Here is a 22146-nt window from a genome sequence, read left to right on the forward strand (position 1 = left end):
CTGAAAAAACATTGTGAAGCACATCCAGTTAGGCCAACAACACAGTTAGACACTTCCTGGCGGACCACGAATTTTAGAAGAGTGTTGAATTTCGTGTTCAACCTTTGGATTGCAGATACCAGCATAGACAGAGTGAAAATACGAGGTTATATGGTCAGTAATTACCTCATCAGCTCTCGCAATGTTGATGCATTAAAATAAAAACCGGATCGTGGTAACGAAGCATCGATTACAAAAAATATATTACACTCACAATGCAACGCACTGATTTGTGTAAGACTCACTGAAGGTATCATTTATACGATATATATGCAAAAGATTCGCTGTAACATCTCGAAATCTAAATCAGGTCAAGGCTCCCGGGAATCTCATGCCTTCTTCTGTGTGGCCACCCCGACTCTGAATCCCTCCACTATCGATGCAGCCTCTGCGTCAATATCCTAACCTCTCCCGACCCTTGGCTTCTACTGTTCCGTTCTTTTTCCATCCTTTTCCTATTTCCCATTCTTTCCTGTCTTCCCCTTTACCATTCCGCGTTTTCCCCCACGCGTTAACGCCCTTGACTCTACTCCCCTTCCCGCCGTGAGGCCACGGGAGCAGAGCCGCTGGTCTAGGCTAGCGGAGCAAACAAATACTGGCCGGATGGCCCTCACATTCTAAAGGTTGTGAATTCTGGTTGGAGGTTCGTTCACTGAGCCCATCACCTTCCTGTAGACAGGTCTAGGAGGTGTTCCTCCTCTGAATTTGACCCTCGCGATCTGGGTCCGTCTGTATTTTTCCTCTTGTGATTTGCCACGCGAGGCGGCGATGTTGGGGCCCACGACCTCAGGTGTGGGAGAATGCAATGCCTGTCGGGTCCGGTGTGGGCTGTTGGGGGCCTCGTTGCAACGGAGGCTCTTGCTGCCTCCCTCATCCCCACTCTGTTCTCCGACCCTTGCTGTCGTCGGTTTGGGGCAATCCCTTCGGAAGTGCCCCTCTTCTTTGCAAAGATTGCATTTGACGCAATCCTTGCCATAGAACAATCTATGGGCACACCAAATAGATTTTTCCAAGACGGAAATACTCTGCAAACCCACCCCTCTTCTTTGCAAAGATTGCATTTGACGCAATCCTTGCCATAGAACAATCTATTGGCACACCAAATAGATTTTTCCAAGACGGAAATACTCTGCAAACCCACCGGCTACCTTCAGAGATTTGTTCGCGAAGTCATCTTCGGTCTCCGCTCGGCATCGTGGTCAGTCAGGACGTTACTGGCTGACCCGGTTATGTAGTTACCCTGTTGGGGTCTAGTGAGCATGTGTACGTTGGTGTAATTAGCCCTGTCGGGGCTGTGAAGTAAACGTGTTGCTTCCAAGTCAAGTGGGTGCCTCAGTGAAGAACACTACAGATGTATTTGTATGCACGTAGACTTGTCACTTACCTGCAATGGTCATTCATCTCTGCTGCTGCCCATTGGAATCATGCTACACGTGCCATGACATTTCAGACAAAAGCACGTGTAGCTTAAAAAATGCACACGCTAAGATCGTGTATTGGTAGCGATGACAAGGGTCAGTGATCGTGTATTGGCAGCGATGACAAGGGTCAGTGCACAGGTGATACATGCAGTCCCTAGCCACTTGTTGACGTGATTGGCCAGTTCTGTGGTTTAACACACGAAAGGCTTGGAAATAATTAATCGGTCATTAGGTAGAGTATGGAGAAATGCTTAACTGATATTGAAAACGACAAGACCTGGTTCAATGCTCATAGGAAATGTTTATTACGTTGCTATTTTAACACTGGGTTCCATTCACTACCGTTTGCCTGTTGGATCGACCTTTTGAACACTTCCTCGCACCCATTCCAGTTTGAAGCAACCCCCTCTCGCTCCCCTCCCTCACCCACTGCTCGTCCCTCCTGACCACCCCACCGCTCCCGAAGTGACGAAACCAGTTCCATGTCAGCGTCACAGACTGTCGAGAATGCCCCATCCACTCACGCCCCCTCTGACCTCTCTCCCCCCCCCCTTGCGCCTCCTTCCTACGCCCTCCCTCATCCTCCACCTCTCTCCACCCCTCCCCCCTCTCTTCCCTGCCCTCGCTCACCCCTCGCCCCTCCCACCGCTCCCACCCCCCCCACCTCCCCCCCAGATCTTCTCTGCACCTCCCCCCTCGCCCCTCCCCCCTACCTCCCCCCCCAGGTTTTCTCTGCGTCTCAACCCATGCCCCTACCCTCGCCTCCCTCAGCCTCATCCGTTCATCGCTCCCCCTCCTCGAATCCCTGCCGCCCTCCGGCCCTGCCGCCGCTCCCCGGCCCCCGGCCCTCCCTGGCCTGCAGCCGCGGCCCAGGGACGCGGCGGCCGCCTCAGCCTGGCCGAGATGCCGTCGATGCTCCTGCGGTCTCCTCCTCCGTCTCCACCTCGGCCCCTCTCGACGGCCGGTGGTCGTCGCCGGTCGCATTCTTGCTCGGCCCTCCTGCGCCGTGACGGCCGTCGCGGTTTGGTTACCCGTGGGTCTCTACGAGTCGTGGGCTTCTGTGAGTGTCTGGCAAACACAACCCCCTGCCTCCTCGTGGTGCCTGCCGGGCGGCGACGCTGCGGCGGGCGGTGTCGTGGGGGGAGGACCAAATTGGCCTCTCCCCTCGTGGTGTCTGTGACCACCACGGCGGCCACATGGGGGCTCTGGACGGGTGCGAGGGTCTGGTAACCCCTCCACCTTCAATTAATTAGCACAAAAACACGACATAGATGCGTGTGCCCTGAGGTGCGGCTGGTGGTGGTGCTGGTGGTGGTGCTGGTGCTGGTGGTGCTGGCGGTGCTGGTGGTAATGCTGGTGGTGCTGGTGGTGGTGGTTGTGTTGGTGGTGCTGGTGGTGGTTGGCGGTGGTGGTGCTGCTGCTGGTGGTGGTAGCGCTGGTGATTATGCTGGTGGTTGTGGTGCTGGAGGTGCTGGTGCTCGTGGTGCTGGTGCTGGTAGTGCTGGTGGTGGTAGTGGTGGTGCTGCTGGTGGTGCTGCAGGTGGTGGTGCTGGTGGTGCTGGTGGTGGTGCTGGTGGAGGTGGTGAGGGTGGTGGAGGTGGTGAGGGTGGAGGAGGTGGTGTTGATGATGATGGTGGAGACGGTGGTGGTGGTGGAGGTGGTGTTGATGATGGTGGAGGGGGTGGTAGTGGTGGTGGTGGTGTTGATGATGATGGTGGAGGGGGTGGTAGTGGTGGTGGTGGGGTTGATGATGATGGTGGAGGGGGTGGTAGTGCTGGTGGTGGAGGTGTTGATGATAGTGGAGGGGGTGGTAGTGGTCGTGGTGAGACAAAGGCGGCCGGCCGGGCGGCGGCGACGGCACTTTGCTAATCTTCGACGAGGAGGTGCGCCCTCAGCGGCCTGGAGTCCACGTCGTTGACGGCGATGCACACGTACGAGTCGGTGTCCTCACGCCGCGCGCCAATGACGCGCAGGGTGCCATTGTTGAAGGTCCGGTGGCGCTCGTCCTGCAGGCGGAGGTTCCGTGAGTCCTTGAACCTGGCGGTGAGAGAGAGAGAGGGGGAGGGGGAGAGAGAAACCCGCCGGTGATATTCACGAAACCGACTAAACTCCCGCACCTTAAAGCTTTCGTGACTGCAAGGATTCATCTTCTTTGGTTCTTTCGGTAGAGTCACGTAGAATGAGAATAAAATAATAAATAAATTAACAAAACAAAATAACGCAATAAAATTCTCACGTTTCGTGAAGAAGGCCACTTGTGTTGTGGCCGAAACGTCGTGAGAATTTTATAGTGTTATTTTATTTTATTAATTTAATATTTTATTCTCATTCTACATGGTGACTTTACCGAAAGAACCAAAGAAGAAGTTCAACGTAGGTACAGGCCTCGCGGTACAAAGAGCGCCCAAGGCATCCTTAGCCGAACAAATGAGCCACTTCGTCGGGGCTGTCGTTTGCGACATGGCCGCTTCTGATAACACATTCTCCTGCGGAGGGAGGGAGCTGGTAGTAGGAACGTTGGGTTGCTCGGTCAATGGCAGCGTGGTGCATTCAGCACAATATGCCCGACTGTGAGGGCGGGCACGAGCCGGCGTGAGTAGGTTAAACGTTGAGTTTTATAAGGGCACCACGGGGTGACCAGCCCCTCCACACCCAGCCCCACCCCTCCCACCCCCCACCCAGCCCCACCCCCCACCCAGCCCCTCCCCACCCAGCCCCACCCCTCCCACCCCCCACCCAGCCCCACCCAAGCCCCTCCCCACCCAGCCCCACCCCTCCCATGATTGGATGCACGACTGACAGACACAACAACAATCCCCTGTGTGCTGCTGGTGGTGTAACAACCAGGAGGTTCCTACACAGTATAAAGCGCTCCGTAGCTCAGTGGCCATGAGCTGGTGAAACTATCCTCATGGCGGCACCCCCGGGGTAGTGAATGATACCAACTGGCTCACGCGAAGTAGATTCCTCTAAGATGAAGGTACTTTGCACGCTCGCTGGCCATCAACAAAATATTCATTATGAGACCTCCTTTGCCAGTAACAAGATATAGTAATAGGTTTTACCCTTTTGACTGGCACAAAAACTGACACCTTTATTCAAGGCATCATGTTTGCAATAACCACAACACAAGCAGTCAAAATGCAAACAAAAGAGACAACTCTGATAATGGTCCAACACCAGTGGAGACTAGGCTCTAAGAAAAGCCGTCTCGGGTGTGGACCAATCAAATTCAAGGACAGTGCATATTATTATCAGAGTTGTCTCTTTTGTTTGCATTTTGACTGCTTGTGTTGTGGTTATTGCAAACATGATGCCTTGAATAAAGGTGTCAGTTTTTGTGCCAGTCAAAAGGGTCAAACCTATTACTATAACAAAAGATTCGTTCGTGAAGCCATCCATATACATATAGAAACGGACACAATTTCAACCGAGGAGATGGGTGCAAAGTGAAGGATGTTATCAACCAGTTTAAGTCATGACTGGCTGTGATGTTCCCATCCTACCACCTTAGCTAGTTGCAATTTACGCCCATTTCAAACTTGCGCGTTCACAGTATTGACACCGACACAGCCATTTCGCGCGCCCACTACCCCTCTTATAGACGACCGCTTGCGTTGCGATCAAAACGTCGAAGTTTTTGGTTTTCCGTTATTTTTCTGTGAACCGATCTACGTGACTTTACCGGAAAACACCCCCACAAAGAATATGGCCGAGGCGATCGGGAATCTTTTATTTCTGGGACGCTATTTTTTTTACCGGGGTGTTACTCAACTCCGCGACCGGGGTACCGGTCGATCCGAAATCAGTGCCACGCTCGGCGATCTCGAAACGCTAAACATCAGCGTGAAAAAAAAACCGTCACCGTTAACATTGAACTTTGAGCGGCGAATCGCAAGCGGCTCGTCGAGATGAGTCGACTGCCGCATCGCCGGCCATCAGCAGACTAAAAATTACTGCATCACGCACATTACGCGAGAGCCGGGGTATTATGATACCCCGGGGAACCACCATGAGGTTCAAATAAATAAACAATCGTCTAAGTGAGCGGAGAGAGAGAGAGAGGCGGAGAGGGAAGGAGCCAGGGCAGCGTTCCGTCTCACCACAGGAACTCGGCGGGCGGCCACGAAAACACCGCGCACTCCATGTACACCGCCTCTCCCTCCCTCACCACGTACAGCCTGTCTTGCTTCGACAGCATCTGTGGGGGCACGGCTGTGGGAGGAGTGGGGGGGCACAGACAGCCAGCCGGAAGGGGTCGTCCGTCAGAGTCGGTCCAAAGTGCCCTGCCTAGAGGGGGGCGACCTACAGCCGTCTGTCCAGTCAAGGACCTCCTCCTCCTCATTCTCCTCCTCCTCCCCATACTCCTCCTCCCCATACTCCTCCCACCTCCTCCCCATACTCCTCCTCCTCCCCATACTCCTCCCACCTCCTCCCCATACTCCTCCTCTTCCTCATACTCCTCCTCCTCCCCATACTCCTCCTCCCCATACTCCTCCTCATCCTCCCCATACTCCTCCACCTCCTCCCCATACTCCTCATACTCCTCCTCCCCATACTCCTCTTCCTCCCACCTCCTCCCCATACTCCTCCACCTCCTCCCCATACTCCTCCACCTCCTCCCCATACTCCTCCTCCTCCCCCCCATACTCCTCCTCCTCCCCATACTCCTTCTCCTCCCCATACTCCTCCTCCTCCCCATACTCCTCCTCCCCATACTCCTCCTCCCTCTTCCAACCTCCCTCCTCGTCCTCCCTCCTCCTCCTCCCACCTCCTCCCGGTCACCCCCCCACCCCCCGCCCCCCGCTCACCCGGCACTTTGACGTAGGCGTTGGCCAGGATGGTGCCATGCCGGTTGGAGGCCTCACACTGGTACACGCCGGTGGCTCCCCCGTCCAGCCGCCTCAGGGTCAGGGAGTCGCCGTCCACGCTCCGCCCGGGCACCGCGGGGGCCTCTGCTCCACCGCACAGCGACACGACACCCGGCACGGTTTGGTGCGTGTGGGGGCCTTGACACGATTCAGAGCATGTTTTTTGTTTCCATTTTGACCACCAGCATATGTGGTGGTTAATGCAGACATGATTCCTTGTAAAAGGTTTCAGTTTGGTGTTTTACCATTTTAACACAGCTGTTTTGAAAGAAAATTCATTGTTTTTTTAAACTGATTGGTCCACACCAGAGACAGCTGCCTCTGGTGTGGACCAATCAGTTTCTGTGAGTTTGACAGCTGCCTCTGGTGTGGACCAATCAGTTTCTGTGAGTTTGACAGCTGCCTCTGGTGTGGACCAATCAGTTTCAAAGACAATGCATATACTTTTCGATTTAAAGCTTTCGTGACTGCAATGATTCATCTTCTTTGGTTCTTTCGGTAAAGTCACGTAGAATGAGAATAAAATAATAAATTGATAAAATAAAATAACACAATAATATTTTCATGACGTTTCGGCCACAACACAAGCGGCCTTCATCAGGTGAAGGGACGAGACTGTCTGGTAGGACAGCGCTGGAGTGAAAAAGCCACGTTCAGATCACGACCTTTAAGCTGTGTGAGAAGAAACAAAGCGCCTTGACAAAGGAATTAGCATATAATTTAGCATTGAAATGGCTGAGTGATTAGCTTGTGACTGGTCACAGAAATGGCTATGTTAAAAGTTAAAGCATACACATCCGCAGAGGCACCCCTTGACAATGGAATTAGCATAGAATTTAGCATTGAAATAGCTAAGTTAAAGCATACACATCCGCAGAGGCACCCCTTGACAAAGGAATTAGCATAGAATTTAGCATTGAAATAGCTGAGTGATTAGCTTGTAACTGGTCACAGAAATAGCTATGTTAAAGTCAGAGCATACACATTCACCGAGGCACTTAGTACAAATCAAACAGGATAATTTAGCATTGAAATAACTAGGCGAATTTAGCATTGAAATAACTGAGTGATTAGCTAGTGACTGGTCACAGAAATGGCTATGTTGAAGTCAAGGCCTACACATCTGAGCTAATCACAGTACTATATAGTGAACCAATAAAAAATAAAACCAAAATATAAATTACCTTAATGTTATCAATAAACTCTATATTCTCCAATCAGCTAAGCTACCAACAATAAGTCGTTATATATCACAATGCTATATGGCGAAAAAATGGGTGGATTCTTACCCTCAACTTTAGCAACACGGATAGCTACGGGCCCCGTTCAGACGAACGAGTTCATCCATGGTCGGAACAGAGGAGGGGGAGAGAGACAGCTGCAAGGCGCTATTATACTCCATGTTGTAAACCATACCATTAACCGTGGTGTGAGAGGTATTAAGAGTCAATGCTGGCGAAAGAGCTGCGGTCTGAAGTTCATCGTAAAATACAATTAATTCAGAACAGAAAATGTTTAAAACATCTTTCCAATGGTTACTAAGCCAGAATCCATCTTCTCGGTTGAAATTGTCTCTGTGCTTGTATATGTGAATGGCCTCATGAACGAATCTCTCATAGTAGCCGGTTGGTTTGCAAAGAACCTCCGTCTTGGAGAAGTCAATGTCATGTGAGCCCACTGAATTATAACAGTGATCTGCCACGGCAGAGGAGTTCGTTCTACCGTGTTTCAAGTCTGCTTTATGTTCGCGGATGCGGTCCGAGATATGTCGTTTGGTTTCTCCAATGTAGCTACTACCACAGAGGCACTTTAGTTTGTAAACGCCCGGGTACTGTATGTCTGGAACAGCATCTTTTACAGATGGAACTAAATCACGGATTTTATGTACTGTGTTGAATCGGACCTGGATCTTGTGTTTATTCAGGATTTTGGAGATCTTTTTAGTGACCCCTGCAATGTAGGGTAAGGTGATGGTTTTGAGTGGCTCCACAAGAGGATCCTTCTTCATGACTGGAGTGATGGTTTGCGGATTGTGTAGTCGAAGTAACCATTAGCCCTGAGAGCCTGGTGTACGTGCTTGAGTTCACTGGTAATGTGTTCCTGGTCAGAAATGCATTGGGCTCTATGGTATAGAGTCTTGATGAGGGAGTTCTTCTGGGATGGATGGTGGTGGGAATCCGGTTTCAAGTAAGCATCTGTATGGGTAGCTTTCCTGTAGACAGAGTGGCTCATTGAACCATCATGTCTCCTTTTAATTAAGACATCCAAAAAGGGTAGTTTGCCATCTTTTTCGACCTCCATGGTAAATCTGATGGCTGGGTGTATGGAATTGATGTGGTCGCGGAATTGGTCTAGAGCAGGCTGGCCATGTGGCCAGATGACAAAGGTGTCATCAACGTACCTCTTCCATAAGGTCGGGCGTAGAGTGGCAGTCTGGATGGCGTCAGTTTCAAATTTTTCCATGAATACGTTGGCTACAACCGGAGATAGGGGGGAGCCCATTGGGGTGCCCTCAGTTTGTTTGTAGAAAATTCCATTCCAGGTGAAGTATGTGTTGGTTAAGCAATGTCTCACCAGGGGGGGTACATCAGTATGCAGTCCTTGATGAACCAGGTCTTCAATGATAGCGATGGTGTCAGGTACCGGGACTTTGGTGAACAAGGACACCACATCAAAACTGACAAGCAGGTCGTCTGGGGACAGGGAAATGCCTTTGATTGTCGATACCAGGTGAGTAGAATTTAGTACCGCAGAGGTGGTTTTTCCAGTGAAAGGTCGCAGTATATCAGCAAGAAAACGTGCCAGTTTGTAGGTGGGGGAGTTGATAGTAGAGACGATGGGACGAAGGGGTGTATCTTGTTTATGTATCTTTGGAAGGCCATATAATATTGGTGGTCTGACAGCAGAGGGTTTCAACGAGAACTGTTTGATCTCATCAATTAATGCTGTTGAATCAGAGTATGTTTTTTGGTTGCATTCTGACCACCAGTATATGTGGTGGTTAATGCAGACATTATTACTCGTAAAAGGTTTCAGTTTGGTGTGTTAACATCTTAACACAGCTGTTTTATTGTCAGAAAAAAGTGGAAAACCTATTCTCAGGCTATGAGTGTGTGAGCGTGTAATAGACTGTGAGTGAGTGAGCGTGTAATAGACTATGAGTGAGTGTGTAATAGGCTGTGAGTGAGTGAGCGTGTGATAAGCTGTGAGTGAGTGAGTGTGTAATAGACTATGAGTGAGTGAGCGTGTAATAGACTATAAGTGTGTGAGTGTGTAATAGACTGTGAGTGTGCGAGCGTGTGATAGGCTGTCAGCGAGTGAGCGAGCGTGTGATAGGCTGTCAGCGAGTGAGCGAGCGTGTGATAGGCTGTCAGCGAGTGAGCGAGCGTACGAGAGTGGACGAGCGTGTGGACGAGCAAAGTCAGTGGGTAGTGAGCGAGCGCATAGGTTGGACGAGCGGGCGAGGAGGCGTCTCACCGTCGATGGGGACGCCGTTGAAGAACCAGCGGACGAGCGGTTTGGGGATTCCGTCGGCGAGGCAGGCGAGCTCCACGGTGTCCCACGGAGCGTAGACGCGGCTCTCTGGCTCGGGAGCGATCCAGTAAGGCTTGGCTGCAGCGGTCGGGAAAACACGAGGAGGAGGAGGGGGGAGCAGGTGGTGGAGGGGGGGAGGAGGGGGGAAGGAGAGTGGAAGGAGGGGGGAAGGAGGGGGGAAGGAGAGGGGAAGGAGGGGGGAAGGAGGGGGGAAGGAGGGGGGAAGGAGGGGGGGTATTAATTTGAGGTCGAGTCGACCTAGGAGAGGCCCGGGACCGGTCAAAACAATCGTTGCCGCGACTTGGGACCCGCAGGGTTCGCTAACCGCCGTGCCGCCGCTCCCTCCGTCGCCCCCCGAGGCACCTTCCATGGTGACGGTGAAGGTGTGCAGGGCTCTGCCCTCGCCGTTGTCGGCGTGACACCGGTAGACACCGGCGTGGGCCGCCAGCGCGTGACGGATTGCCAGCGTCTGGTTGAAGGCACCGAAGGTGATGCGGCCGCTTGGGAGCTCCCCGTCCACCTTGGCCCAGCGAAGCTGCGGTGTGGGGCTGAGCGCACGCAAGCGGGGGAATGCGCGCACGTGTACTCACACGCACGTGTACTCACACGCATGTGTACTCACACGCACACACACGTGTACTCACACGCACGCGCACACACGCACGTGGGTGTGCGCGCATGTGTACTCACACGCACGTGCACACACGCACGTGGATGCGCGTGCACGTGTACTCACACGCACGCGCACACACGTTCGTGGGTGTGCGTGCGAAACTAGCGTGGGATATTACGTAGTGTAGTGTGAAGTGTAGTGCATAGCAGTGTAGTGTACAGTAGTGAAGTGAATAGTCGTGTCGCGTGTGTGTGTACGTGCGTGTGTGTGTGTACGTGCGTGTGTGTACGTGCGTGTGTGTACGTGCGTGTACGTGCGTGTGTGTGTACGTGCGTGTGTGTGTGTACGTGCGTGTGTACGTGTGTACGTGCGTGTGTGTACGTGCGTGTACGTGTGTGTACGTGTGTGTGTGTACGTGCGCATGTGTACGTGCGTGTGTGTACGTGCGTGTGTGTACGTGCGTGTGCGTACGTGTGCCGAACGGCAATGCTGTGGTCAGCAGTGCCATGGGAGTAGGGCCAACTTAGATTCGCCATTCCCCCCATGGCGTTTGTAGCCACCATAGCAGCAAAAGGGGGCTTTGGACGGTTGCGAGGGGCTGGTAACCCCTCCAGCTTCAATTAATTACCACTAAACCATGAAATAAAACTCTTATTAAGCTTGTGTCGCAGGCCCCGGGGGGACAGGCGTTTATGACGTCTCCTGGCCAAACCCCAATTGGCGGAGTCAGGAGACTGAATCCTTACCCTCAGGGCTCCTCCAGAAACAACAAAAAACCACTACGTGTGGCCACGTGGAATGTTTGAACGCTCACTGCGGAAGAGAGGCTGCCACTCCTCTGTCGGGAGCTGGAATGGTACCGCCTGGATCTCTGTGGCTCCTGCCACCATGAGGGGTGGACAGTCCTCTACTCGGGGCAGGAGACTGTCAAACGACAGGGAGCGGCTGCTCTTCTGAAAAATGAATGAGGGGGGCGTGGGAGCGTGGCGATGAGGTGTGGGAAGCTGTAAGTCCCAGGCTACTTTGGGCTCGCCTTCCCATCAACCAGAGGCGAGGAGTGGTGGTCATGGTTACATATGCCCCACCGAAGATGAACATCCGTGGAGGGATGCAGGCAAGGTCGATGAGTCAGATGCCTTCTATAACCTCCTGTCACAAGTGCTAGCTAAAGTGGCCCCTCGGAATAGAGTCATCTTGTTGGGCGACTTCAATGCCCGAGTTGGTCATGATGCTGGCACCTGGTCTGGAGTGATTGGAGGGCATGGGCCAGATTAGCTCAATGACAACGGTAGGAGGCTGCTAGATTTTTGTGCAACCCAACACGCCGTTCCGGCATCGGCGCATCCACACATCATGGATGCATGCCGGGTCCAAGCAAGAACAACTGCTGGACTACATAGTGACAGAACGGCGGATGAGGGCCCATGTCCTTGACACCAGGACCTACCATGGAGCTGATCTGCCCATTGACCATCGACTTGTCATCTGTAAGATGCGCCTGCCATTCTTCCACTCCGGTGGTGGATGTACACCCAGGACCCCATTCAAACCCATAGTGGCCTGGTCTCAGCTAGCTGATTAAAGTTGCAAGCGAGAATTTCATCATCGCTTGCGGCTGGGATTGGCATCGTCCCCGACTCCTCCTGATGTCGAGGGTAAATGGGCGAGGTTTAGGACTGTGACTCATGCAGCTGCAATGGCTGCTTTGGGTACACGGTCCAGACCTCCCCAGAGACCCAGGCTGACAGATGTTCAGGCTGACTGAGAAAAAGCGACAGGCCCACTCTCATCGTCTACAGCATCCCACGTCAGAGAATGAGGAGGCTTACCGCAGCCTTCGCTCGAAGGTTCGAAGAGCCGTGAGGCACTGCAAGGATGGGTGGTGGTTGCGGGTTGCTAAGGAGATGGAGTCTGCCTTAATGGCCCGCATTCACAAATTGCTCTTTCACTCCATCAAAAAATGTACCTGCAGCACCACACCTATTACCATCATCAGGGGAAAGAACAGCGATCCAATCTCCGACCCCCAGGAACAGTTTTGCAGATTTGCTGAGCATTTCTGAGGTCCTGGGGGAGGAGAAATCCCTCAGCCTGGAAAACATTGTGGGACAAAGGGGGGATGACCCTACTGAGACCTGCGGTGCCTCAGATATTGGAAGAAGTCACCCCCTGTGAGTGGCTGGCTGAGGTGCCATCTGTTGAGGAAGTACTGAAGGCGATCCAGAGTCTGAGACCAGGAAAGGCACTGGGCAGAGATTATCTCCCAAGTGAAATGCTGAGGGAGAGTGGCGTTTGTGCACAGACTGCCCTCCACGACATCATAACAGTCTGGACTACTGGACGGCTTCTGCAGGATTGGAAGGATGCCCTGGTGGTCCCCCTCCTTAAGAAGGGGGACCGCACAGACTGTTACAACTACAGGAGCATCTCAATCCTCAGTGTGCCGGGAAAGGTCCTGGCAAGGATTATTCAACATCGCCTTACCAGGCACGCTGAGGAGAGGCTTGCGGAGCCCCAATGCGGTTTCAAGAAAGGGCGGTCCTGCACAGATGTCATATTTTCTGTCCGTCTGCTACAGCAGAGGTGTAGGCAATTCCAACAAGATCTACATCTCTGCTTTATTGACCTGGTCAAGGACTATGATACCATCAGTAGGCCTGGGCTCTGGGTTGTTCTTCGTACATTTGGAGTCCCTGACCCTCTGCTCACAATTATTAAGGACCTTCATGATGGTGAGCAGGCACCGGGTAAAACTACGTGGCCGGGAGTCGGAGTCAATCCCTGTTTACCTTGTTGTGCGACAGGGATGTCCTCTGGCTCCCACATTATTAAACATCAATTTCGACCACGTAATTCGTAAAGCCTTGGATGGCTGTACGGGAGGAATTTCCATCTGGTATAGATACAATGGGAGGCTGATCGATGCCCAGGTGCGGTCAAGGGATTGCTCCCTATTGGTCAACAGCGTTATGTATGCCGATGATCTGGTAATTGCTGCTCACTCAGGAGGAGTTGGAGGTGCTGCTGCTGAACCTGGAGCTTGCCACTGAGAGGTGGGGCCTTACCATCAGCCCCACTAAAACTAAGCACCTGCCTGGGTATGTTGTCCCATCGGACACTCCACCCCCACAACTCCCAATTGGTGATGGGGCAGTTGTGGAAAGAGTGAAGAGTTTCCCATACCTGGGCAGTGTGCTCATGACCGGCTCCGGTTTGGCAGCAGAGGTCTCACTTTGAATCAGTCGAGCGGCATTATCTTTTCATTGGTTGTGTAACGCTGTGTGGAAGCTACCTGGTCTGTCGCTCCGCACGAAGCTTCAGGTCTTCTCGGCCACAGTCATTCCCTCCCTTCTCTACGCTTGCGAAACGTGGACCCCCCTAATGGAACATCTTTGCCGGTTAGAAACATTTAGGCTGGCCTGCCTACGATCCATCCTTGGTTTAACCGGGCTGGATTGTGTGAGCTCACAAATCCTTGAAAGATCTGGACAAAGTCCCATCGGTGAGCTCCTCTGGCAGGCACGGCTGCGTTGGCCAGGTCATGTAGCCCGCATGCCCAGATACCGCATGCCTAAACAGCTTTCATGACTGCAGGAATTCATACTCTTGGGTCTGTCGGTAAAGTCACGTAGATAGAAAAATAATAATAAAAATCACGACGTTTCGATCGCAACACAAGCAATCATCTTGAGGTGAAAAAATACAGCAGGCAAACTGCTGAGGCAGGAGAAATATATATTTGCTTGTGTTGCGAATGAAACGTCGTGATTTTGATTTTTATTTTTCTATCTACGTGACTTTACCGAAAGACCCAAGAACATGCCTAAACAGATTTTGTTCGGCCGGATCGAGGGGGCTAAATGGGCGCGGCACGGGCTAGAGAAAAGATGGAGTGATGTGGTACAGGAGGACGTGGAGCTGACTGAATTGCCGATGACCGGTACCAGCGGTGTCAAGATTGGCCTCTGTGGAAGAGGCTCGTGAAGGACGCTGCTGCTACTGGGCAGTTGGAGGCAGTCGCCCTCAACAACGGAGGGCGGAGGATCGACGCTCACAACAACGAGCGTAGGGGCTGTGTGGCTAAAGCACAACAGGTTGGCACAGTAGGCGGCACAGGTGGTGCATCGGCCAGTCATCTCAGTCATCTCAGTCAGTCGACCCGTGGCACCTGGGTCTGCCCCGTGACCTCCTGCCAGCGGGCGTTCGACACTTCACGTGGCCTCAACGTGCACATAGCCTGGCACAAGCATCGTGGTGATGTCACCGCTACTTAGTGGTGAATGGCGGTTGTTGTTGTGTGTGTACGTACAGCCCTTGAACGATGCACCCCAGCAGTAGCGTGTCTCCCTGAAGCACCAGCTTGCTGCTTGTCTTACCGCGAGGCTCCACAAACACCGGACGTCTCTTTGACGGATGAGCTGTGTGTGTGTGTGTGCGTAGGGGAGTGGGTGGGTGGATAGGTAGTGTAGTGGTTAGCACTATGCTGCGCTCCGACCCCGCTGACCCGAGTTTGATTCTCGCTCACAGCCAACATTTTGATTATCTGAATCGATCCTGGGCCTACCCTAGGTCGAATCAGCCTCAAACGAGTGCCCGGTGCGTTTTGTAGTAAACATTGCCACCGGGGAGACAAAGACGGCCGGGCGTGGTGTTGGCCACCCCCTTGTGTGCCGTGTTGGCCTTCACAGGTGCTCGCTAACAACAGTCTGTTAAGGCCATACGGGGGGATCTTTGTCAAGTCGAGCGAAACAACCCCCTACCTCCTCGTTGGTGCCGGACGGTAACGCTGCGGTGAGCAGTGCCATGGGGGGAGGACCAATTTCAATCGAACATTTCCCTCGTGGCGTTTGTAACCACCACAGCGGCCAAATGGGGGCTCTGATCGGGTGCAAGGGGCTGGTCACCCCTCCACCTTCAATTATTAGCACAAAACCATAAAAAATATTCTAGCGGGGGGACAGGCGTCCATGACGTCTCCTGGCCAAACCCCATTTGGCAGAGCCAGGAGACTGAATCCTTACCCTTGGGGATCCTCCAGAAATAACAAAAAGCTACTGCGGGTGGTCACGTGGAATGTTCCGACGCTGACTGTGGATGAGAGGCTGCCACTACTCTGCCGAGAGCTGGACAAATACCGCCTGGATCTCTGCGGTACTCAGGAGGTCCGGTGGACCGGCTCTGGCTCCTGCCACCATGAGGGGTAAACAGCCCTCTACTAGGGGTAGGAGACTGCCAAACAACAGGGAGTGGCTCTTCTTCTGAGCAAAAGAATGAAGGGGGCGTGGTAGCGTGGCGGTGAGGCGTGGGAAGCCGTAAGCCCCAGGCTACTTTGGGCTCGCCTTCCCATCAACCAGAGGCGAGGAGTGGTGGTCGAGGTTACTTGTGGCGACAGGCCCACTCTCATCGCCTAGAGCAGCGGTCCGCAACCTTTTTGGCACTAGGGACCGGTTTGGTGGAAGACGATTTACTCACGGACCGGGGGGCGGGGGTTCATCATTGGGTCTTTCCCCCTTTTCAAAGAAGCTCTCCGGCGACGTTTGTTTCTTAACTCCTTGTGGCTACCTAGGGGGTTAGAGCTTGTGGGCTTACTCATTGTGGCTACTAGGGGTTAGAGCTTGTGGGCTTACTCATTGTGGCTACTAGGGGTTAGAGCTTGTGGGCTTACTCATTGTGGCTACTAGGGGGTTAGAGCTTGTGGGCTTACTCATTGTGGCTACTAGGGGTTAGAGCTTGTGGGCTTACTGTGGCTACTAGGGGGTTAGAGCTTGTGGGCTTACTCATTGTGGCTACTAGGGGGTTAGAGCTTGTGGGCTTACTCAATGTGGCTACTAGGGGGTTAGAGCTTGTGGGCTTACTCCTTGTGGCTACTAGGGGTTAGAGCTTGTGGGCTTACTCATTGTGGCTACTAGGGGTTAGAGCTTGTGGGCTTACTCATTGTGGCTACTAGGGAGTTAGAGCGTGTGGGCTTACTCATTGTGGCTACTAGGGGTTAGAGCTTGTGGGGCTTACTCATTGTGGCTACTAGGGGTTAGAGCTTTTGGGCTTACTCATTGTGGCTAATAGGGGGTTAGAGCTTGTGGGCTTACTCATTGTGGCTACTAGGGGGTTAGAGCGTGCGGGCTTACTCCTTGCGGACTCACCGCTCACCTCCTGCTGCTGTGCGGCCCGGTTTCTAACAGGCCACGGACCGGTACCGGTACCGGTCCGGGGGTTGGAGACCCCTGGTCTAGAGCATCCCACGTCAGAGAATGAGGAGGCTTACCGCAGCCTTCCCTCGGTTATTGAGGCGATGGAATCGGCCTCAGTGGCCCGCGATCACAAATCACTCTTTAACTCCATCACAAAAGTAACTTGCAGCACCACACCCATCACCATCATTAGGGGAAAGAAAAGTGATCCGATGTTCGACCCCCAGGAACAGGTTTGCAGAATTACTGAGCATTTCTGTGAGGTCTTGGGGGAGGGGAAATCCTTCAGCCTGGAAAACATCATGAGGCAAAGTGGGGATGACCAGGGAGAGATGATCTCCCAAGTGAAATGCTGAGGGAGGGTGGCTATTGTGCTAAGACTGCCCTACATGACATCATAATCAGTCTAGACCACTGGACGGGTTCCACAGGATTGGAAGGATGCCCCCGTATAGCCTGTAACAGACTGTTGGGGCAAGTGCTGTTAGCAAGTAGCACCTATGAAGGCCGGCATGGCACACGAGGGGGTTGGTGGCCAGCACCACGCCCAACCGCCTTTGTCTCTCCAAATGGTGATATTTATAAAGTCGCACCAGGTACACACACACGTGCACACACACGCACACACGTACACAGACGCACGCACGTACACACAGACGCACGCACGTACACACACATGCCCTGCCAGCGATCGCCGCCACCGCCGCCGCTCACCGGGTTTGACGATCAGCCGAATCGGCCCCTTCTGCTGGATGGTTCCAGTGCGCGGATAGCGGGTGCAGCACACGTAGTAGTCCACGTCCCCGGGGAGCACGTTGGCAAAGTACAGGTCGCCATCCAGGCCCTGGGACACTCGAGCATCCAGCCGCACTCTCTGCATGGCTGCAGCACCAGCAGCACGCCGGGGGTAAGGGGGGGGGGATGAAAGGGTTCGGAACGAGAATCTTTAGACTGCAGGAGGAGGAATCCGACGAGCCATGAAACTGAATTGTCACAGAAGTCCACCACTAAACCAGCATCAGCATCATCAGCAGCAGCATCATCAGAATCAACATCATCAGCATCATCATCAGCAGCAACATCAGCATCATCATCAGCAGCATCAGCATCATCAGCATCATCATCATCAGCAGCAGTATCATCAGCATCATCAGCAGCAGCATCATCAGCATCATCATCATCAGCATCATCATCAGCATCATCATCAGCAGCATCATCATCAGCAGCATCATCATCAGCATCATCATCATCAGCAGCATCATCCGCCGCGCAAGTCATGGCAGCAGAAGAGCCCCTGTACAACGTATAGCGACGCACTGCCTCCCCCGATTCACAAATCTGGAAGGATACATCACGGCAATGATGCACTCCACTTCTCGCTTGCCTGGCTCGACAACCTGAATGTGAAATTGTAGTCGTTGTCTCTGCATCTACATCAGCATCCGTGGGAAAGAGGAAGAAGCCCTGCATACCAGGCAAGGTAGTCAACATCTCCTAGCCACCGCGATGGCGACGAGAGACACCTCAAACTCCCAAATACGCAGCAGCAGGCGTCGTCAGGGTCGGGATCAAACCCACGACCTCCCGTGTACCAGGAGAGGTAGTCAACATCTTCCTATCCACCGTGGTACTCACAGCCGTCCAACCAGAAGATGTCGGGAGGGGGAAAGCCGTGGGGAGGGTTGCAGCGCAGCACGGCCGGGGAGCCCTCCTCGGCGAATACGGGGCTCAGGTCCTCAAGGGGCCACGCCGGGGCACCTGCAGCACAAAAACAAAGACGCCGCCCCCGCCCCCGCCCGTGTAGCCTTAACAGATTGTCGGGGCAAGCGCTGTCAGCGAGCGGCACCTTTGCAAGGCCGGCACCGCGGCGCACGCCGGGCCGGCTGGTTTACCGCGCGCCGCGCCGGGGTGCTTGTCCCCCTACTCACGAGCCAGCCGCACGGCGATGTTGGCGGTGAGGGCCGTTCCATGCCGGTTCTCCGCCGAGCAGCGGTAGACCCCCTCGTAGGCCTCCATAGCGCCGTGTCGGCCGCCGGATGCGGCCAACACCGCCGCCGTGTCCACGGTGAAAGTGCCGGAGCCATTCCCGTGTTGCTTCACGTTGGGGTCCCAGCCTGGGTCAAAACGCCGGCCGTCTTTGCTCCACCGGAACCTGAAGCGCAAATGGGAGGGGAGGGAGGAGAGGGGAGGAGAGGGAGGGAGGGAGGGAGGGAGGGAGGGGAGGGAGGGAGGGAGGGGAGGGAGGAGAGGGAGGGAGGGAGGGAGGGAGGGAGGGAGAGGAGGGAGGGAGGGAGGGAGGGAGGGAGGGAGGGAGGAGAGGGAGGGAGGGAGGGAGAGGGAGGGAGAAGATGGAGGGGAGGGAGGGAGGGATGGGGAGGGAGGAGAGGGAGGAAGGGAGGGAGGAGAGGGAGGGAGGGAGGGAGGAAGGGAGGGGAGGGAGGGAGGGAGGGAGGGAGGGAGGGAGGGAGGGAGGGAGGGAGGGAGGGAGGGAGGGAGGGAGGGAGGGAGGGAGGGAGGGAGGGAGGGAGGGAGGGAGGGAGGGAGGGAGGGGATGGAGAGAGACGTGTTTCACCCGAAGCTCCTGGCCTTACCTCTAAAACTTTTATTTTTCTCACCCTTTTTTCGGGATGTATTTTCACCAACAGTGTCTTGCTTTACACACAATTTGTGATCACTTTCTTTATTTATTTGGACTTCCTTCGTCCTTCTTTCCTCGTTCCTTTATGTTGTTTTCACCGTTCAGGGCGCGGCTGCGCTCTCTGCAGTGTACAGGTGTCTTCGCTCTCCGCACAATCCTCCACTTTTACTTGATAGTCGATTTCATAATCACGCTTTTCTTTGTTGTTAATTCGATTTTGAGTTCCTTTGTTCCTCAAGCAATTTTTAGAATTTTGTGCGTTTTTCGTGTTTTCTGTTCATTCCTTTGTCTCGCGTGCCTCCACGTGTTACACGCACCCACGTGTTGGCACTGTACCCACGCCGGCCGGTGTGAGTGCAGTGCCAACATCCCCTTTAGACCCCTCTTGTGTTGTACTGCGAGCGTGTTTACAGCATTTTTTATTTTTATTGGTGTGCTTTTTTTCAACATTAAGTAATTTTACCCTCTCCATGGGAGCTTTGGGTGGACAGCAGTAATAGTAATTATGAGAAGGTGGTCATAACACAGGTTTGACCATCTTTATAAACATTCATCTTCGTTTCTTGTTTTTTTGTCAATAATTTTCTTGGCTTTAGAAAATAAGAGAGATTTGCTTTAGCAGTTGTGTGCGACATCTCACACGAGAAAGCTACCACGCCTACGCAAGGCCGGTCTCTTGGGGCCTGTAAGGCGCCCGCAGCAGCAGCAGCAGCAGCTGGAGCCTCCACGCGAAGGCTGGGATCCGCTGCCCCGGCTTCCACCGATGTCCCGCTCGAAGTTTACGCGGAAGCGCTGGGCGCCATCGTGCCTGGAGGCTCGATAAAGTACGCCTCCAAGGTGAGCGGAAGGGTGGTTTTCTTCATGCAGTCCGAAAAGATGGCAAACGCCACCATAGAGAAGGGGCTGACGGTTGACAATTGGCACCTCACCTTGGAGCCACTGTCGTCGCCATCGGTACGCGTGATCGCATCCAACGTCCCCCCCCTACATTCCCGATAAAGACATCCAAGATAACCTGGCTAAGTTGGGTACGCTGACTTCCAACCTACAGCGTGTGCCTCTGGGCCTCAAAAATCCTGCCTTGAGGCATGTCTTGTCATTTAGAAGGCAGGTCTACATGCTGGTGCCCAATGGGCAGCTTGAGGGAGGGCTCCTTTGTCGTCATGCATGGAGAAATGGCCCATAGGCTGTTTTACTGCAGGGACGTGCTAAAATGCAACCTATGCAAAGTAGAGGGGCATATTAAAAAACACTGCACCAAAGACAGCAAATGCCCAATCCAACAGCGAGGCAACGGTGGAAAAGGATGCTAAAGAAGCACACCCAACAAGTGACCCAGGAGAGGGTCCCTCACCACGGAGATCACCCGAGATGGCGGTAGACCCCGCTCCGACACCAGCTACTGCCATGGAGACCGAGGCTCAGCCAGCCACCCAGCCATCATTGACAGCCGGACCTCTGAAGAGGAAATTTATAGGAGGATTCGGCTTCGTCGTCCCCAGAGTCAAGCGGGGATGAGGTCAGTCCCTTTAAAGATCTCCCAGAGTTGGAGTCGGACATCGCACCAACACCTGGGGGAGACGTGGAGAGCTGCCGGTGGCAAGGACGGCGGTCTTCACCGTCCCAGACACCCCTAGAGGCGGGACACACAACAGGGAAGAAGCCCCGTGCGGGAACCAAGCTCAAGCGCGGGACGCCTGAAGAAAATCTGCAGCCTGAAATAGAAGCGGGGGGTGAAACGCAACCTGTGCAGTGACGGAGGAAACCAGTGAAGAGGGTCGCGCTTCAGACCGCGACGACGCGCCCTGCGAGGCGGCCGAGGGCTCCCAGGAAACGCGAGCGGCCGAGAGCACGGAGGAGCCCAAATAGGACCCGACTGACCAAACTACGCGCGGTGACCGGGACGAGGACGATGGAGGGTCATCAGTGGAGGGGCAAGCGGCATCACCCAATAAAGCATCGACGGAGGATACCACCTTGTGGCACCGCTTCTTTTCCCTCACTCCACCCGCATAGCTCTTAGCAAAACTTCAGAGACTGAAAGCTGCCTTCTTCTGGTCGCAGAGGAAGCACCGTGTGGCTGCCAGTGTCTTGGCCTTGCCACTGCGGGAGGGCGGGCACGGTCTGGTGTGTGTACGGAGCCAGCTCTCTACTTTTCGTCTATAAGCCGTACAGAGGTTTCTCTACTCGGCCCCATCACCCGTGTGGTGCTCCACAGCATCTTTTTTTTTTCTGAATAACCTCGGGGGGCCTTCAGTGCAGCAAGCAGCTCTTCTTCGTGGACATTACGGGTATTCCACTCACGCAGATTCCCCACTTCTACAGGAGTATCCTAGATACATGGGGTTTCCTTGTCACCGCCCGACTGAACACACCCCAGTCGGCATCAGAATTTGCTCACGAGCCACTGTTACGGAACCCCCACACGGCACTATCGTCTCTTGCGGGCCCTGCCATGGAGAAACGCGTGGTGGACGCACATCTCATGAGGGTGGGCGATTTTGTGAAACCGGGCACTGGGGGGGGGGCAATGGCTTCTCCCTGCCGAGATAACTGCGATGACCAAGATGCGCTCGGTGAGACTCGCCGCAAAACTCGTGAATGAGGTATGAAGGTCCTTCTCAACAGCAGTGGGGAGCGCGCCTGCTGCGAGCGTTGGCGACGAGTCAGCCGGCGGTGGCCCAGTGCCACCAAAGCTGAATGTCGTCCCAGCACGGGAGCACACTCGCCTCTCTTCCTCACGGCAGCACGGGGGGCACGCCACGGGGAATGGCCAGGAGGGGTGCTTCTCAGGTGTAGACCGGAAAAAGCTGTACGCCCAAATGGTCGATTTCCACCATCA

At 54.0% G+C, this 22146-nt stretch overlaps 1 protein-coding gene across 5 annotated transcripts in view; it reads right to left on the reverse strand.

Moving 5' to 3' along the window:
* Positions 1-2184: 2184 nt before the first annotated feature.
* The window catches only part of LOC142912561 (neuronal cell adhesion molecule-like), a 36683-nt gene continuing 16721 nt past the window's right edge, over positions 2185-22146 (reverse strand). For 4 of the 5 annotated variants that reach the window (XM_076060679.1, XM_076060676.1, XM_076060677.1 and 1 more), the window contains 9 exons: positions 18595-18818; positions 18302-18424; positions 17381-17548; positions 14788-14896; positions 10229-10413; positions 9809-9943; positions 6272-6415; positions 5564-5675; positions 2185-3497 (listed from right to left, as the gene is read on the reverse strand). In XM_076060679.1, coding sequence (XP_075916794.1) covers positions 3326-3497; positions 5564-5675; positions 6272-6415; positions 9809-9943; positions 10229-10413; positions 14788-14896; positions 17381-17548; positions 18302-18424; positions 18595-18818 — 1372 coding nt within the window. In that variant the 3' untranslated portion in view covers positions 2185-3325. The remainder of the gene's footprint in view (positions 3498-5563; positions 5676-6271; positions 6416-9808; positions 9944-10228; positions 10414-14787; positions 14897-17380; positions 17549-18301; positions 18425-18594; positions 18819-22146) is intronic. The other variant, XM_076060680.1, reaches the window with a different exon arrangement.

The sequence above is a fragment of the Petromyzon marinus genome, unplaced genomic scaffold (genome assembly GCF_048934315.1).
Source record: "Petromyzon marinus isolate PM22_M1 ecotype Great Lakes invasive population unplaced genomic scaffold, UKy_Petmar_22M1.pri1.0 PM_G_Scaffold_21, whole genome shotgun sequence".
Lineage (NCBI taxonomy): Eukaryota > Metazoa > Chordata > Hyperoartia > Petromyzontiformes > Petromyzontidae > Petromyzon > Petromyzon marinus.